Source organism: Scatophagus argus, chromosome 2 (assembly GCF_020382885.2).
Source record: "Scatophagus argus isolate fScaArg1 chromosome 2, fScaArg1.pri, whole genome shotgun sequence".
Lineage (NCBI taxonomy): Eukaryota > Metazoa > Chordata > Actinopteri > Scatophagidae > Scatophagus > Scatophagus argus.
The window spans coordinates 18,163,856-18,181,898 of NC_058494.1; the positions used below are offsets into that span (position 1 = coordinate 18,163,856).

The 18,043-nt window shown below is 42.4% G+C and overlaps 1 protein-coding gene across 6 annotated transcripts in view; it reads left to right on the plus strand.

Moving 5' to 3' along the window:
• The window catches only part of lrba (LPS responsive beige-like anchor protein), a 176,795-nt gene that overhangs the window by 131,318 nt on the left and 27,434 nt on the right, over positions 1-18,043 (plus strand). For all 6 annotated transcript variants that reach the window (XM_046415260.1, XM_046415230.1, XM_046415250.1 and 3 more), the window contains 3 exons: positions 1,437-1,577; positions 2,979-3,098; positions 6,219-6,371. In XM_046415260.1, the coding sequence (XP_046271216.1) occupies positions 1,437-1,577; positions 2,979-3,098; positions 6,219-6,371 (414 nt within the window). The remainder of the gene's footprint in view (positions 1-1,436; positions 1,578-2,978; positions 3,099-6,218; positions 6,372-18,043) is intronic.

Here is an 18,043-nt window from a genome sequence, read left to right on the forward strand (position 1 = left end):
ATCTGCGGTCGGGCGGCAGCAGGCGCTCCATCAGCACACCGCCGGGCTCTCAGCGCTGATGTACCGCGCCGTCACCACTGTTCTGTTGTAGCTACTGTAAGCTCAGAGTGCTAGCCCCACAGTAATTTACAGCAGTAAACAATGTCGGGCTCGTACAAACCAACAGCCCCCACATGCACTCGCACACAATTCTTCCTCTCTCTCTCTCTCTGTCACTGTGGCACTTTCAGGCTTTTTTTTTATTTTATATGCCTCCTCTCCCTTTTCTTTTTTTAATGAGCCGACTGTTATTAGGACTATAAATCAGACCAATGGGCTTGATGTATAATTCACTCTGTGTACTCACCCACCCCCAGTGGCCCTGAGGAAGCCCACAGTGTGTCACTGTCAAAGCAGAGCTGCGCAGTGTGGTGGCACGACGCATTTTTACATGTAAAACCGCAGACATATTCAAGATCATTATTTTTTAAAAAAAGAAAAATATATGCACTCACTAAACTGAAAAAGCAACCAATTTTGCACAAATCCTGCCTGTATTACTCCCACTACACACAAATAGATGTACACAAACATGCCCCATTACGCTGACACAAAACAGTAGCCATAGCACAGATCAATATCAATGCCTGGCCCTGGACGAGTCTTGCTGTGACAGGCACCCTATGATATGAAAGAGATCCAATTGATCCACGCCCTGCTAGCCCCTCATCCTCAAAAGGCCATCATTCCATTACTATTGATCTGCTGTGTGTATCTGAGAGTGCCTGAGTGTGTATGTCTGTGTGTGTGTGAGAGAGAGAGAGATGGGGGGAGGGGGGGTTTGAGGGAATGAGGCACAGCCAGCAGAAGACTAATAAAAATTGAACCAGCCTGAAAGTGATTTCTATAAATGAGTATTTAAATAATAGCTGAGCAGAACGGGGTTATTGGTTTTGCAGAGTGATGGAAAATTAATGCAACTTAACCATTTTTCTAGACTACAAATAGGGCTGGTGACCAGTGTATTAGTTACAGATTAATAAAAGCAGAAATTAAAGGAACATGCAGCCTTGCCATTGATATTCCTAGTAGGCACTCTTTCATTGGAGCACATTAGTTTTCTCTGACAGACTACAGCTGCAGGGGCTCTGTTTCACAGTCTCTAAAAAGCACTCTGTGGGGAAGGATTGATCTCTGTCTGAGGGGAAACATCATCTAATATTCATTTGAGATTGCACAAAGGTTACCAGTTTCATTTGCCTTGCAACAACTGTTATGCTGCGAGGAGTTGTCCCTGAATGGATTCACAGTAAAATGAACTTTGCTGTCGCTCCCACATCTTTGTCATACATTAGGTCTGTTTTCATGTCAAGCAGCAGTCAAAAGACGTTGCAGGTTGTTTTTCAACATTTTTCGACGTACCTGAAAATATGTTTTGTGCTCATATTTCTCCATAGCCCATTGGTGCTCTCAACCCCAAGAGGGCGGCATTCTTTTCAGACCGATATGAGTCCTGGGAGGATGATCAGGTGCCCAAGTTCCACTATGGCACCCATTATTCCACCGCCAGCTTCACCCAGATGTGGCTACTACGTATCGTAAGTACAACGTATATAATTTAGAAATTACCCGTGCTTAAAATTCTGATACAACAGTCTTGATTGTTGCTGTGGTGTTATACAAAATCATTACAAAAATATTAGAAAATTCTAGGCATACATTTGTGTAGTCAAGGATTCATCTTCACAGATAGTGGAGCTCATACACTGGCTGTAAAATGGCCACGCTTCCACTGAGTTGTAGTATGCATATAGAAAGCAATATGCATATCCAACTTATTTGTCAAAGAAATTTTATATATTCATTGTTTTCTTATGGAGTTTCCTTCCATCATTAATTCATTCTTAATTAGCTGTCAGCTACCTAGAAACAAAATTTATATCAAATTGAGAGTAAATGTATGCTAAGATATTGTATCACATGCACATTTCTCCTCATTTATTTTTGCATATGATTTACTCTACTCTGTGTTACTGCCACATAATATTAGAACACCATCAGCAATTAAATGTTTGCCTTAAAGAAAAAAAAAAAAGTTCTTCTCCAAGGAAAATCTTACAACTTTTGTGGAATATTATTCAATATATGTGATTTGATTTGCTTGTGCGGAATATGTGCAGTGTACATTATACACTGGAGTGCTCTTATTCGGTACCTTTGTTGAATGGATGCCATCAATCTTTCCGTACTGCGCTCAAGGGACAGGGAGGTTACTAAGTTTCTCCAACGTGCCGTTTTCTGCTGTTATTGTCCCAGTAGCTCACTGTCTCGGTGACTCCCAGTAGAGTTACCTCATTGATTCCTGCACATCATTAGTGGGCTTACTCTAAAGCCACTTTACCAGAAACCCTCACTTAAAGATCAAACCTAACGTCAGAGAGCATCTGAAAACTGTTCTTGCAATAAATGTGAACAATTTCTGTGTGTTTTGTGTTTTGTCTGTAAGATTTTAGCGGGCACTTAACCCTTCGTGATGTAATGAGACACAGTGTGGTTGAAGCTTTACGTAATTGCAGGCTGAGCTTAATTAGCTATCTACAGTAGTAGATCGTAGCTGTGGCCTAACATATTGTGTCCATGTCACTTGGGGGCTGTTGCGTCAGAGGGACAGCTATTGATCTGTCCTAACAAGATTATACATGATTAGAAATGCATCAGTAGCAAGAGTGTATTGGCTTTAGTAGTTCACTGGGATTACTTTTATTTCGCCTTTTCATTTGTGGATTCCAGATTGTATGAAGGCGTGTAGAAAGAGTAGATTTTGGTTCAGATCTGTTGACACAGTGCTGTACTAAAATGTAAGTAGAAACATAGACTTGTATTACATGTTTTTATTGCACATCAAGGGATTTGATTGTATCAGCCATAATAGCTGGTGCCAAACACAGCAGCAGAGTCGTGAAGCTCAGATTGAGACCTTTCTTTCCTCTCATCAACAGGAACCTTTCACCACATTTTTTCTCAACTTCCAAGGAGGAAAGTTTGACCACGCTGACCGCACCTTCTCCTCCGTATCCCGAGCCTGGAGGAACTGCCAGAGAGACACATCTGACGTTAAGGTGCTCTGTACACTCATGCATGCTCACACATGACTTTCCAAAAAAAGTTACATTCTTCCTTTTTAAGATGGTTGACTCGTAAGAAGTTTTGAAGTTAAAAGAGATAAAGGACCGGGCACTACAGGAGAATAAATCCCCATCCAGCGTCCACAGACAAAGAAGAAAAAGTTTCAAAAGAGTAATGTCCAGTCACCACCAATCATTGTTCCTATGCAATGAAAGCTTCCTGGTCTTCTGATCAAAGCGTTAGACTAATCCTCATCTGTCCCAGCCGTCTGTCTCCGATTCAGCGAGCTATAACCTGGACTTGAATCCCTGCCCACTGGGCCCCCAAACTCTGCTGAGCTGTTGGATCTGCCCTGCAACAGCACAGGTCATTCTCATACTGAGGGCCCTTGAACCCCCAGCGTACACTTTAACTGCTCTCCTAAAACATTTACGACTACAGTCAGACATTCTCTGTCAAAGCTTGGTTTTGCTTGGTCTCCTGGCACTGGGTCATTGAATGGGGGAACAGCAGTGGTGCTGGGGGTTTGACGCTTGATTGCGTTTACCCCACCCCACCCCAACCCCCCGCACACACACACACACATCCAGCCGATAAAACATATGGATTGTGTTACTACGTTGCTGGCCAATGCTTGATTGCGAAAGCCCAACAAGAGCCCTCGTTTGCTCTCTCAGTCTAGACCTGTCAATGTGGATCAAACTGTGAGAGCTCAAAATAAAGGGGAAATCTGGACCACATCACTTTGTTTCCTTGTTCAGTGTGAATTTTTAGCATATTTTGAATGAATGTCCGTCGACTTTATCCACTTGGATGCACATATTCATTTTCAAGGCGAAAGAGGCATTAGGGACAAGATGTATCAATTTAGTATGCTAAGTAGACCATTTAGCTTTTGCATTGGAGCCATTGATAGGCAAACCCTGTCCCTGCCACAGATCGAAAAGCTGCAGTGCTTTCATACCCCACTGGTAAAATAGGGGTGATAATAGGTTACAACACCAAGACTCAATGTGTCTCTAGCCTGGGTGACGCTAGCATGACCTCCAGTCCCCAATCCTCTGACCCCTGGCTTAAGCCCAAAGGCATCAGAGGGGGAGAGAGAAGAGTAGAGGGGTTAGAAGTAGCAACAGTGGAAGTGTAGCAGAGGAGCCCAGAGGCCAAAGCCCCTTCCAGTGACCCATGACAGGACAGGATTGGGGATCAGAGGGGCTGGCCTCTGACCAGGCCAGAGCAAAGGGGCCACTGCACATAATGGTCCATGCAAGGCAGGCTTGAGTGTTGGAGAGCAAAGCCCTCAAGGTTTTGTTGGTGTGTGTGTGTGTTTGTGTGTGTGTGTGTGCGCGTCCTGCCACCTTGAGCTCAAATTTACAGCGGGCTGCAGCCAGTGAACCTAGGTGAGCTGGAGGACTCGTTAAGAGGCTGACCTTTAGTTTCAGGTCAGGTTTTGTGGAGTAGAGAGATTTCAGAAGTGAGGAAGTGCCGTGTTGTTTTAAACCTGTGTGTTTGCCTGCTCATTTGATTGGATATTTACATCCCATTGTTGAGAGACGAATATATTTTGCCTCTAATCTCAAAAAAAGCCTCATGTTATTATTTGAGTGTAGTTTACATAGTAGTAGTAGTAGTAGTTTGTATTTATTTGATATCATGTTACATATAGCCAGTTCAAATGCCCAAACATGCTACGGGGACTCAAGTTTAAGCGTGGAGTATTTGCATGCTGCCATGCTGTCATCATCACCTGACAGACTCGGGCATGTCAGCGTGGTGTTGGCGGCGGACAGTTCATCTCTGATGTCAGACTGTCAGCATGTTTGTATCTTTCTGTCCTTCTCAAGAGGACCAGTCAGCACTTGTAGTCACACAGACTTTGTCTGCAGCCAGCAGGGCTACCATCAACTCCCCAAAGCAAGTGCTGTCAATTAGTCCTAATTTTGAAACTGTAGTGCTTAACTCACAGTTGAAATATAGTTAGTTATTAGGATTTTATTGGACTTAAAATTACAGTAGTACCAGTGACAAACTGAGCATGTTCTTTGTGTACTTTGTCTATGCCCAAAAGTTCCCCAATGCAATGAAGAATGAAGCCACTTTGTGTTACAAAGTACATACAAGTTCATACAATAGGAAACAACTGTATATCATATTGATTTTTCTGTCAACAATATAATATACATTTCACACTCTACTCTTTTTCTTTTTTACTATTTACACAAAGAAGCCAAGAATTGAGAGGCATCCTGATGCATCCTGGTATTCCATAATCACTGAGACACAACAGCAACAAAACTATAACAGTTTAGGCCTGGGAGGCACTATGGATTTATCTACATGTTTTTAAGCTCAAACTCAATCTTAATGTTTACGCTCATTGTGACAAGTTCTGCTTTGTTAACAATGACGAATGGCTAAACATATGGGGTTACATCCCCTGTCATAACCACACTTCTCTTCACTGTCTTTCAGTTTGAAAATACTTTGTGTTGTTTGGGACAGCCAAATAAAATCATCATAGTTAGGAAAGAATTTGGCTGACTGTGTCTTTTCTTTTTTCCTTGTTGAGGACGAGGGAGGAAATTGAAAACCCCTTTTCTGCTGCTGCGATACAAACAAAGCAAATCAGCACATCTGAATAGTGAAAAAAAACCACAGCTGAGTGAACACTCAGAGGTTTTTGACATCGTCTGTAGTGGCCAAAGCACAAATGCTGGCAGCAGACAAACAGTCAGAAATGTAATTTCCATGAATGAGTGTATAGTTTAGAAAACACCACAGTCTGACTATTGTAACAGACACAGACCCACACACACACGCACACACAAAGCAATCTTGAAGTGAAATCTTTAGCTTTCCTTCATATTCTGAAGACATACTCAGAACTACCGTTCACACCTTTCAAAATCTGACCTCCTAAAAGGCTGATTGGTGATTTCTCTGAGTCTTCTGTAGTTTTAGAAAAATCTGAACTTCCTTCATTCAGCATTATCATCTTATGAAAAACTAAGCCTGCGTCAGTTACAGTACTTACATCAGCTCTTTAACCGTGGCAAATGGTAACACGACAACAAGTTTATAAGTTTGAACGTGTCTCTGTGCTGTGCTTCGTGCAGGAACTGATCCCAGAGTTCTACTACCTCCCCGAGATGTTTGTCAACGCCAACAGTTACAACCTCGGAGTGATGGAGGACGGCACTGTAGTCTCCGACGTGGAGCTGCCACCTTGGGCCAAGAGCCCAGAGGAGTTTGTACGCATCAATCGCCTGGTAAGAATTGAGGGCAGACGCTCACAAATGTGCATTCATACACTCTGTTGTTGTTGGACCGTAGAAAATTGTAACAAGCTGGAGGATTTCCGTTCAGCTATCTCTGCTGAAGTGTCCTTGAACAATTCACTGACTCCTTACTGACTTGGAGAAATCTTACCAGAGCTTTCTGTCTCTCCTATATTGCTTGGAAATGCTAATTCAAAGAGACAGTGTTATTTCCTGATCGTCTCACAGTTCTTCCTGTTACCTGAGCCTCCCGCTCCTCCGACATGCCCCAGCTCTCAGATTGCTGTGTTGGCAAAGTGATCCAACATCACCTCGCCGTCTCTCTTTCTGCTCTCCCTCAGTCCACACACACACAGACACACACATCTGGTGCATGTTCGTGTGTGTGTGTGTGTGTGATCGCAACTGTATTTGTGTGCAGAGAAATGATGTGGTATCCTGTTTCTGATCTCTTCTTCCTGCTCGCTCAGCCCCAAAACAGAAATATTCTGTGTATATGCATGTTGGATATTGTCAGACTTGCTGTTGCATTTCCATTGGGGAAGATCTTCCCTCTTCCACACACACGCACATGCACACATCAGGCTGGAAAACTAAGGTAACTCATTGGATCAGATAACCTTGCTCTGCTGTAGAAGGTCAAAAAGCACCAGATAGAGTCACTATTTCTGTTGTTTGTTGCTGGAGTAGCTTGTCATCTTTTAGTCCTTCAACGTCAAAAACTTGTTGACTTTCCACAGAGTCTTAGTGATAATCAAACGCCAGGCTGCTTCTGCTTTGTTTTCTGGATTAAATTTAAATTGAAGAAGACAGAAAAAGAGAATATACAGAACCAAATCACAGGGCCTAACACAAATAATTATGTCTTTATATTTGTTGCTTTAAAGTCCTCAGTCTGTTTCATTTTAAGATTTTTCATAGACCACTTTCCTTAAAGTGTTCAGGGCAGAAAGAGACGTAGCTTCCTGTGCGATTTGTGCCCACAGTAGTTAATGAGTGCTGATGAGGCTGGGTGTGCTCTGTGACCTGTGTAGTCTTGTGGTGGGGTCTGCTAACTAGCCTGCTGATATGACCAGGCCCCTATCATTAATCACACACTTCTCTCTCTTTGGCTGTCAGCAGGGTGTAGGCCAAGGTGGATGTATCTGGCGAGGGGGGGGGCTTGTTGTGGCGGCAGCAGCAGTGGGCTGTTTTGCAGTGTTGTACTCGGTCAGTTAATGTTGTGCTAAAGAAGGAATATGCTCAGTGAGTTTTTATCTTCTTTGGGCAAAGAAGCTGAGTCATGACTGGTGTCAAACAGTGCCCAAACAGTTTCTTGCTTTGCTTCTTTTTATGTTTTATGTCATTGTTCAGTGAATACTCGTGGGTTCTGGACTGCTGGTCAGACAAAACAATTAATGTGACAATATTGCCTAGCTATCTCAGAATTTAAGATCAATGTTTTTCACAATTTTTAGACAATTAATGGACTAAATTAATCACAGTCAGTTTCAGCTCTGTTATGTTTTTATTGTAGAACAGTTTACATGTTTCACCATTTATTACCATCTTTGCAGTGGGTGTAATTTTCCATCTTTAATACTACTCTCCAGAGTAAATATTGTTTTATACACAGAAGTAGAACATACTCACCTTTTAAAATATTAATAATTTGGATGATATTATTGTATACACTAAAAATCCATCAAAACAGTAACAGAAAAAAAGCTACTTATTTAGCATCTGTGTATTAATGTGCTTTGTGCTCCTGTAAGGACAAAGCAGCTTTTCATTGGCCGCTTAAGTGCGCCGGTCTCATCTACCTCTGCTCCGTCAGTTTCCTCTGCTCCTTTCCTTTGTGCCCAATTTAGTACTGCAGAGGCAATTTGGACTTAACCAAACAGTCTACAGTCGTGCACAGCTACCTGCCTAGTTACTGCTTTCAGGCTGATAAAATTTCAGTCTGCGGTTTCTCTCTCTGCTGTGTGCAAATTGAGATATTGATCCAGCATGCAGGCGTAGGTGCACAGAAACATAACAAGCTCAGCCAAAGCTTTCTGAGGTTGATGGAACTGTGAATATCTGTACCATAATCCCATATACACAAGTTTCTAATGTTGCTAATCTGTGTACCACAGGAACATGGATTAGTCTTGTGCAATTTTACCATCTTAGGGGTGGCACAGTACTGCAGAACAGACAGAATCAGAGAGACAGAGTACAGAAGGGTGGACAGGAAATATAAAGGGAAGAATGGGTCGAGGACGAGGTAGAGGGAGGGATGTGTGGGTGGACAGGTCTCTGGGCATGACAGATAGCTGGCATTAGAGGGTGTCAGCTGGCAACTGTGGTACTGCGGGGAGAGAGAGATGAGCGTGGTGCAGAAGAGAGAGGAAGAGTGAAAGAGTTAATGGGCTGTTTGGCTCTCTTTGGCTTGTCTGCTGCTAATGGCTTCGCAACACAAGGATAGACAGCAGGAGCGCAACACGCAAACACACGCAAATGCACACACGCTTACAAATACACACACGCCTGCTGTCTCCACTCTGCTTATGAGCCCTAGATGATTAACAGCTAATTAGGGCCCAATCTGGAAAGGCCATTAAAATCCTCTCACAGTAAAGGATTGTGCTGCTGTGCAAAACGGCAGCTTGTTTTTGTTGTTGCGAGTGAGAGTTGCAGTCCTCGTGCAGCAGAAGGTATAAACAGTGCATCAAACTGTAGCCTGGTTTATATTACTCTGATGTTTGAAGTGTCACAGTTCATCTCTTATGTTTAGTGAAATGTGTGCTGTATGGCAACAGATAAACTGCAAGTGAGCGCCTACACAGATTGTTGTTTAATTTCTGGCTCAAACAACAATGAAGTCTCAAAGGCTCCAGTTGAAAACCTTGGGTTTGATGTGCTGATGAATGGCTGGATTTTAGACAGACTTGCTGGAGACAAACCACCTCTGCGCCTCGACTCAAGCATGCACCTTCGCTGGACTGAAGCACCAACAGTAAACTTGAATACTGCTTGCTTGTAAAGGCACACTCCCTTTTTCTCAGTCCATCATGCACCCACACACACCGGGATTTTGAGGCGGCATGCCAAAGAGATCGGGGGGCTTGTTGTTTTTACCAGAAGGTCGAAGGAGAGGTTAAGAACTTGATCCCTCCTCCACCAGATAACTACATGTCTCTGGGCACCGTCAGCCTCTCTGACATTCCTCTATATATGACCGCATCTCACTTCTCAGATCTGCTACCCATTAGTGTGATAGCAGGTGATCGTGTGTGTATGCATGTCTTTGCGTGCACATCAGTGTTATATGGAGCAGCCAAAATGTCAGTTTTAACAGCCATCTCCTACTGTGAGTAGTCCACTGGTAGACTGAGGTTGTGACATACTGAAGCACCGAGCAGAACGTTCAGATTTACTTTGTTTAAACTCTGTAACGCTGTGTTGGTTATTGACACTCTAAAAAACAAAACAAACAAAAAAGAATGCAAATGTTCAACATATCTAACATTTTTGTTTATTTGAAATGAAACAGCTACAATTAAATATCCAGAATCAAACAAATATGGTTCTGGATCATTTGGTGCAATATTGGTGCTCAGTTTAATGTAGTTGAATTTTCACAGATTTTCTGCATTTGTTTGAAGGCCACAGGCATCTCTTATTGCTAACACCAATTCATTCAGCCATAACCGACAACAAGGAAAGGTGGGGTGCAATCACCCTCCAACCCTTTTAAGTCTACAGGGCCCATTTGCTGCTCCATGGTTCACATGTTTGGCTCTTTTCAGTCATCTGTGCTGTTGTGCTGCTGCTGACAGACCAGCAAACCACACACATGGGAGAGACGGACAGCACATTATTTTTGGCCTTTTTCCCCTTATAAAGCATCTGCTCACTCAAAGCCGTGACAGAGACATCAGACAAACTGCCCTCACAGAACGAGGGAGAGACTCTCGTCTTGTTGAATGGGCAAAGCCGACTGAGTGATGGGTCAGAAGTTGACGGCGAGAGGGTTGACCACATGTGGTGAACTCACTGTATGTACCCAACACATCTCTGCTCTATGGATATTAGACACCAAAGTAACTCGAGTCATGCTTTAAAAGTGATGTTTTTACCGTTATGCTGTTCAGTATACTATTCTGGGAGAGTACTTGTGTACAAATGTAACAACCTTTGGATGCTCTAGCAATAAAAGCTGTCTCATTATTACAGGAGTGGATAGCAGTGCTGAACCTTAAGCAACTACAGTCAGAGCATGTCATGTAGGCACGGTTTGAATGGTTTTCGAGGTTGAGGTTTGCCTAATGTCCTGTCACAAGGACCTCTCCCTCTAATCATTTCACTTTTCATTACAGGTCCTGCGATAATAGAAAAGGTTTCTCTGACTTGAAGGTCGAAGATGTACAAATGCATCAGTAGTAACCTTTCTGACTAACTCCGAAATCAAGATGGAGCTCTTCCCCAGGCCTCCTCATGACACACGCTCAGTTTCATATGTCACTGCTCGTCAGATAGAATTCTGAAACTGTGAAAGGTTATTGCTCCTAGAATAAACAGTGACTAAAATAGTGACTCTAATGTTAAACTACTATCACAACTGATCCTTCTGAGAATCAGCACCCAGCTTTATCAGTCTAAGCATTTCCCAATGTGCTCTCTGCTCATAGTTTTACTTCACAAGTATGTTTTTGAATCCCAGTAGTGGCCAAACCACCCCCACTCCCAAAATGTAAAATCATGGAGGAGTTGGCAGCCATTTCTTGCAAACACAGTAACACAAGCCGATGTGTTCAAAATGCTCAGTAAACAAGTTACTGGTGGTTGAACATCTAAACAGCCAAACTGGGATAAATAGCAAGTGAGTGCTGGACTTAAATTTGACAGGTAGCCAAAAAAAAGGAAATTTCTTGAGGGCAATGTTGCTCTGTTTTTTATTCTTTTCTTATTTCCTTAATACCTATTTTTTATACCTGTAGTATACTACATCGACAAAAGTATTGGGATACGTGACCATTATACCAACTGATGTTGGCTCACAATCTCTGTACCAGTTTGTCCCAGTGGTGTTTGATGGGGTTGAGGTCAGGACTCTGTGTGGGCCAATCATGTTCTCCTACTCCAGACTCATCCAGCCATGTCTTTATGGACTTTGCTTTGTGCACTGGGGCACAGTCATGCTGGAATAGAAAAGGGCCTTCCCCAAACTGTTGCCACAAAGTTGGAAGGATAGCATTGTCCAAAATGTCTATGGTATGCTGATGCATTGGTATATTGGAGATTGCAGTGATGTGTTTCTTTTTGTGGTTTAGCTGTGTTTTCTTCTCTCCTTCTTGGTGGTCAAAATTAGCATAAAACTTTAGACTTTAGCTGTAAACCTAAACTGTGGGTTTTCTTTGAATTCAGTCTGTTGATTTTTACTTTAAACCATGATGGTGATCTGTTGCACAGAGCTTCACACTTGACCGTACAGCTGTTATAATGTGCTCACCCCACAGCAATCTTGGCTGCAGAGGTAAACATTCACATGGCTGCTCAGTGCTAACAGACAAATGTCATATTAATATGAGTCAAATCACCTTTACCCACCAAACCCCATATACTCACACTATCAACGCCTTGGAAAGACCTTTTCTGAGGTTTGTCAGTTTTATATGCTGACAGCCGTTCACACTCAGAAACTATGTCATGATGGCAGACAAGTCCATTATCCTATCAGTTTATGATCAAGTAAGGGAATGGGAGTCTTTTGTATGTGATTTTATCCACCAGATAAGATCATGAAGTAATTTCACCAATACTCAGAATTTGCGAAAATACCATGTGTCATTATGTAGTCAAAGTGTGTAGTAAATCTGAGGGAGGGCTGTGTAAAGAAGATGAAAACATGTCCTACTCCTTTTTTCCCACAAGACGTGATAATTCCCCAGCTCAGACCACCAGCTACACAAAGTCAAAGATCACGGCTGTTTACATTCACCTCTCATCCGCACTGCACTCTCTGATCAGACTGCTGCTGGGATGTACATGTGTACAATGCTGTTCCCACCAGCCTCCACATCTTATCCTCACAGGAACCCCATAGGAATTCATGTGTGAGCTGAGGTAAACCACTGCAAGGACCAGTCACTAACCACTAAGATATACTTATGCACTTGCGAATGACTGATTGAGTGAAAATTTTAACATCGTCTAGCCCCGTATGGCCTCTTGTAACAGAACACAGTTTACCATGTTAGCCTAGCGCTAATCTATTCCCCTGGCGTCTCTACTGAAAGCCTTGTTGTTGGATGGGAACTAGCACGTGGGACAGAGGGGGGTTATCTGGCTAATGTCAGGCAGCGCTCACTGTAGGGGTATTGTCATGCATAAGGGCAGACATGTTTACTGTGTGCTCAGTGTTTTACGAGCTGCACCCCCCCCCCTTCTTCATCCTCCTTTTCAATGACGTAATGGAGAAGCCCGATGAGAGCCTGAGAAATGGGATGATCTACTGCCGCTGACATACTCACTCACTAATGTTGTCCTTCTCCCTTTTCCTGCACTCCTCCACACTCTTGTTTTACTCCTGCCAAAGCCTGCTGAGATGTTTTTTTGCAACATTAGTCTGTTTTCAGACTCCTTCGCTCCAGCACTTCGTCTCTCTTTGCCTATCAAACTCCTGGACATCTCTGTTGTCATCTTTGCTCTTTTTAAAGGAACAAAGCCAAATGTCTTTGCCCTCTGCCCCATCCTAAGCTAATGTGTTCAGTCAAGCAGTAACTGCAACAGTTATTTTATACATATTTTTTGCCAGCAGATACAGAAACGCACACAACTGCAAGAGAATAAGAGCTTGCTGACATGGTAGAAATCATTATTACAGAATTTATGTGTTTTCTTTCTAATATCAATATTAGAAAATAAAAACAAATCTGAGAGGAAAGAAATGAAACGACTTCCACTGTGCATTACATGAAGTCTTCAGAAGTTTTCATACTGTATACAAAAAATTTTGCGAACTTTTGTTAGCTTTTACTCGGAACTTGTTTAGAATTTTAATTTTGACACCGTCCATTTGTAGAATAAGTTCATATATCGTAAATTATATTAAATTACTGCCAGCCCTACAAGAGGTCATAATAACTAATTTGCATTAATATCCTCTTTTACTTTTGATTAATTTATCATTTGTTGAATATAAAATATTAGTTAAAAACATTTATCACAATATCAAAGAGTACAAGGCAAAATTCGTTAAATGACTTGCTTCTAATGACTAGTGACGTGAAATTGTTTACTGTAATGTAAGACCAAGAAAAGCACAAAATTTGAGAACCATCATCCATCAAATTGCTGCAAGTATACTTTTTCCTTTTGTTCTCTACACGCACACACGCAGAAACACACACGAACAAGCTGAAGCTCCAGATAACCCAACATCATAACAACCTCTCTTTGAAGGCTAAGTACCCTCAAGCTGATCAGCTGAGTCATCCATCCTAATCATCTCCCCTCTGTGTTGAGAGGCCTCCACACCTTCAGACAGGCCGATAGACCGTCCAGCCAACTCTATAATCATCTGAGACGACAATGCTCCTCTCAACAGCTATCCAAATATTCTCGCCTTCAGCACGCCCAGCCGTCCTGCGTTTAATCAGCCCTCCACTGTTGACTTAGCTTCAACGCACTCGATCATATTGTGGATGTGTCTTATGGCACTGGTGATGTATTTGCTAGCTTGTTAGCCGTTGTGTATGGAGGCGGACAGATGGTTAGATTCTCTGCAGGTGCTTGTTAGATGTTGTTGAGATTGTAGCAGGTAGTTGTGAAATCGCTGTTTTCTCGTCGTAGTCACCCTCTTTTGATTGTTCCAGTCGAAATATTTTTCTCAAAAATACTTTGAAAATATGTTAAAACAAAAAGTGTTCAAAAATATCAAAACTTTGTGTAACCAGGCTTCCACTTTTACAAGTTATAATTATACCACATCATAATGTTTCTCATTATCCAGCATTAAGTACAAAGACGACAACCAAAGCATTGTTATTACCTCCTGAGTTTGAGTCAGTATCCTTTACTTCATCCATTTACTTCTCAATCAGTGTTGTTTACTCTATTGTCTGTGCTTTAAATTGGACCACTTAGTGCACTTCTGCAGTCTACGCTGTGCCGTTTGTCTCTCTAAGAGCAAATCCACCATGACATGTTTGTTTTGGGGAGATGCTTTCCCAATCACTGCTCATTGTGCTTTTTTCACCCAGCATAACATGATATTCTTGCTTTTAAAGTGAGTGGGGATAATAAGAGCGATGGGAGGAGTGAGCGGGAGAGAGTCGGGCTTAGAGTTTCAGGTTCCACTTGCCAGCGAGTGCCTCCGTTGACCCATAGCCAGAACTCTCACAGTTGTGACCTGTCTAATTAGTAGAGCAGGAAGGAGGGGGGAACTGAAGTAACACACACCCCTCATCTGGGTTTCTCTTGGTGTGTGTGAATTTGAGAATAAAGGAAATGGTTTGTTAGCTGTGCGGCTGCTCCAAGGCTCTTATTCCTTACGTCACCCCCCCACCCCTTCCTTGTTGGGGGGGGGGCCCTCTTTTCCCTGGCTGGCAACAGGCTTCCTCTGCCTGCTTCAAAATGACATTCGGCTTCTCATTTACAGCGAGCTAATAAGCCCTTTAATCAGAGTGCTTGTCAACCTCAGGGCAAGGCAGCTCCAGAGGAGTTGATCCAAGGGATCAGATGACTGGAAGAAAGAGCAATAGGAAAAAAAAGGGAGTAGTGCTAAGAGTGAGAGAATAAGTAGACGGTAAAATGAAAGGAGGCTGTTGAACTTGGAGGAAGAAAAGAGAATCGAAACAAGAGAGATAGTAAATTTCTGGCAAGGTAAGAAGAATGGTCTTCGTGGAAACTCGCAGATTAAATAAAATAATAAAATGCACAGTAAGATTCAATGTGACTAAACAAAACTTGACTGATCTACCAATTGTGGTTTAGCAGCATCATTTCTCTCATATAAAAATGCATGATGTCGAGCTGTCACACATATTGAATGTGGTTTTTTTGTGGATGTTTTGATCTTCTTGCTCTTAAACAGTCATTTTAGTATATACAGACCTGACAAGTGTTTGCTTTATTCATCCGTAATCGATACAAAAGAAAACAGTCTGCCGCTGACAACGCTCCTCATACAACATGTGCATTTCATTACACACCCACACCGTCAGTGATGAACAAACGCACGCGCGGGCACACGCGCACACTCATACACTCGCATCACTGCTGGCATGCAAATGAGTGCATTGATTTGTTAAGTGACATTTTAACATCCTCACAGACAGCTCTCCATAAGTCCTTTAAAAGGGTTTTTTAGGGCCAATGAAGGAAGGAGGAGAGCATTCAGTGTCACCTCGTTAAAGCTGAAGTGAAATCCAGCTCAATCCAGCCCATAAAGCTAACCACAAACCACAGTGAGGCACAGGAACTCCACAGACAGACCCAGTACAGCTCCTGCAGACCTGTAGCTTGGACAGACGCAAAGAAAGATAATATCTAAAAGGTAGAGAGAGGTTAAAAATAAATAAATAAATAAATACATCACACCCACTTTCAAGCAGGAAAAAAAATACCCCAAGACATCCTCAGGACTCCTGCGTAATCCTGGTTTAATATCCCCTGGCTGGTTAATCACAATCACTTTTTGCTCCTGTCTGATATATTGAATAGTATGAAACAAAACCCAATTGGTCAAAGCAGATGGCAGCTCAGATTGAGCCGGGGTCTGCTCTGAGGTTTGTGCCTATTGAAAGAAGTTTTTCCTCTTCCAAGTGCTTGCTCATGGGGTTTTGTTGGGTCTGTCTGTACCAAAAAAAGAGTTTGCTCTACACCTGCTCTAATTGGAAAGTGTCATGAGACAACTTCTGCTGTGACTTGACATTATATAAATAAATTGAATTGAATTGAATAAAGAGCACCTGCTTTTAGGTCCTGAGTCTAGAGTATATGTCCCTCTATAGAGTAACATATTGACAGACTCATGGTCAAACTGTCTTTCCTTCTTTGACTATTTAAGGGGAATTTACAGGCTTTAAGTTCACTCTTCAGCTACAGATGTTTCAGAAAGTAAAAATTAATCTGAGACTTGCATTCCGACAAAAGCTTGTTCATTACAATATATTCACATCATAACCCTGCAAGCTGGCAGGTGAGCAAAATAAGCATTAAATTCAGAATTATTTGGATGCTTTGAAGGGCAAAAAACTCATTAAGGTAAATGATTACATTTTCCCACGTAGAGAATTTTCCAAATCATTGTGACCATTGGAAGCAAATCACAACACAACAACAAACGGGACCCCCTATGCTTCCAAGGTGTACTTTGTCAAATGCTGAACAATAGAAATGTGGAATTCCACTGACTTCTACCCCCTATCAACATTTACATAAAGGCATACTAAATTATTCATTAATTATCAGAGAGTCCCCTGTGGATAGGGATGACAACACACACTGCCTGCTAATTGGCCCATCAATAATCCTGCCTGGTTCTCCTGAAGTGGCACCAGATCCCACTTCAGGAATTTGCTATCTGCCTCAACCTTCTGTCTGACTATTTCCAAAGTGTGGCGCGACATAAGGTGAGAGAGGAGTCCACACCTGCTCACCTGGCACGTTGTTAATGGCTCATCCATACATGACCTGATTTCTGTACTTTGCTTATAGTGCTTGTCCATCAAGTAGCACGAATTCCTCACATGCAGTCTTCAGTTGATTTCATTACAACATTCACATTTGGGAAATTGCATTTTTGTGCTTTGATGAGCTATTGTGAGCTAATAAAAGAAAGATAACACTGGTGAAAGTCGATATTTTTATTTCCACAAACACGTGAACGCGAACGGTGCATGAATCTGTCTCTCAGCACTTTCACACGTCGGTCCTCAGTCGTTACGTTTGCAGACGAAAATCTTTGAAATGTGGTCACAAATGCACAATTTCGTTTAAAGGAATTTCACGAAGCAGGATGGGAGACTTAGTTTAACCAATGGTACTGGAACAGGAGTGAAAAACTGTATCTGTTGGGTGGGAATTGGTGTGTGCGTTTGTCTGTGTTTGGTGTGCAAAACTACAGTGCATGTTCGGGGTAACAAAGGAACACCCAGAGCAACGGGTGCTCAACCATTATTGCCTTTACTTGCATTCTAACCTCGTTGTCTGAATGGTGTAGTAACACTGTGCTCTTTTTGAAAGAGCTGTGAAGATCCGAGATCAAGGCAGCTTACTGTATCCCCACAGGCGGAGACAGACATTCTTTGAATCTCTGAGATCTCGTCCACTGAGGTTGAATTTGTACACCTACACTTCAGTCACAGAGTACAGCTGAGCCTTTTGTCAGACAGACAGTGACAGACCAAACAAATTCAGTAATGCACAGCTACACACTTACAGCATCAACACAACACACACATACACACATCTGCTCTGTCTCTCCCTCTCTCTCTCCAAATGGTACATGCAAGTGATTTCCATAAAGGCGGGCCTCTGGAGAGGGAGCTGCAATGACATGACTGCTCTTTGTTTCCCTGTGCTGATTGACAGTAGATTGCAGTGCACATTAAGTGCCCATCAGGCCCAGCTTTAGTTTTGGAAACAGGGGAGCAGGGCCCGTCAAAGGTCAATCCTAGCGCGTAATGAACTGA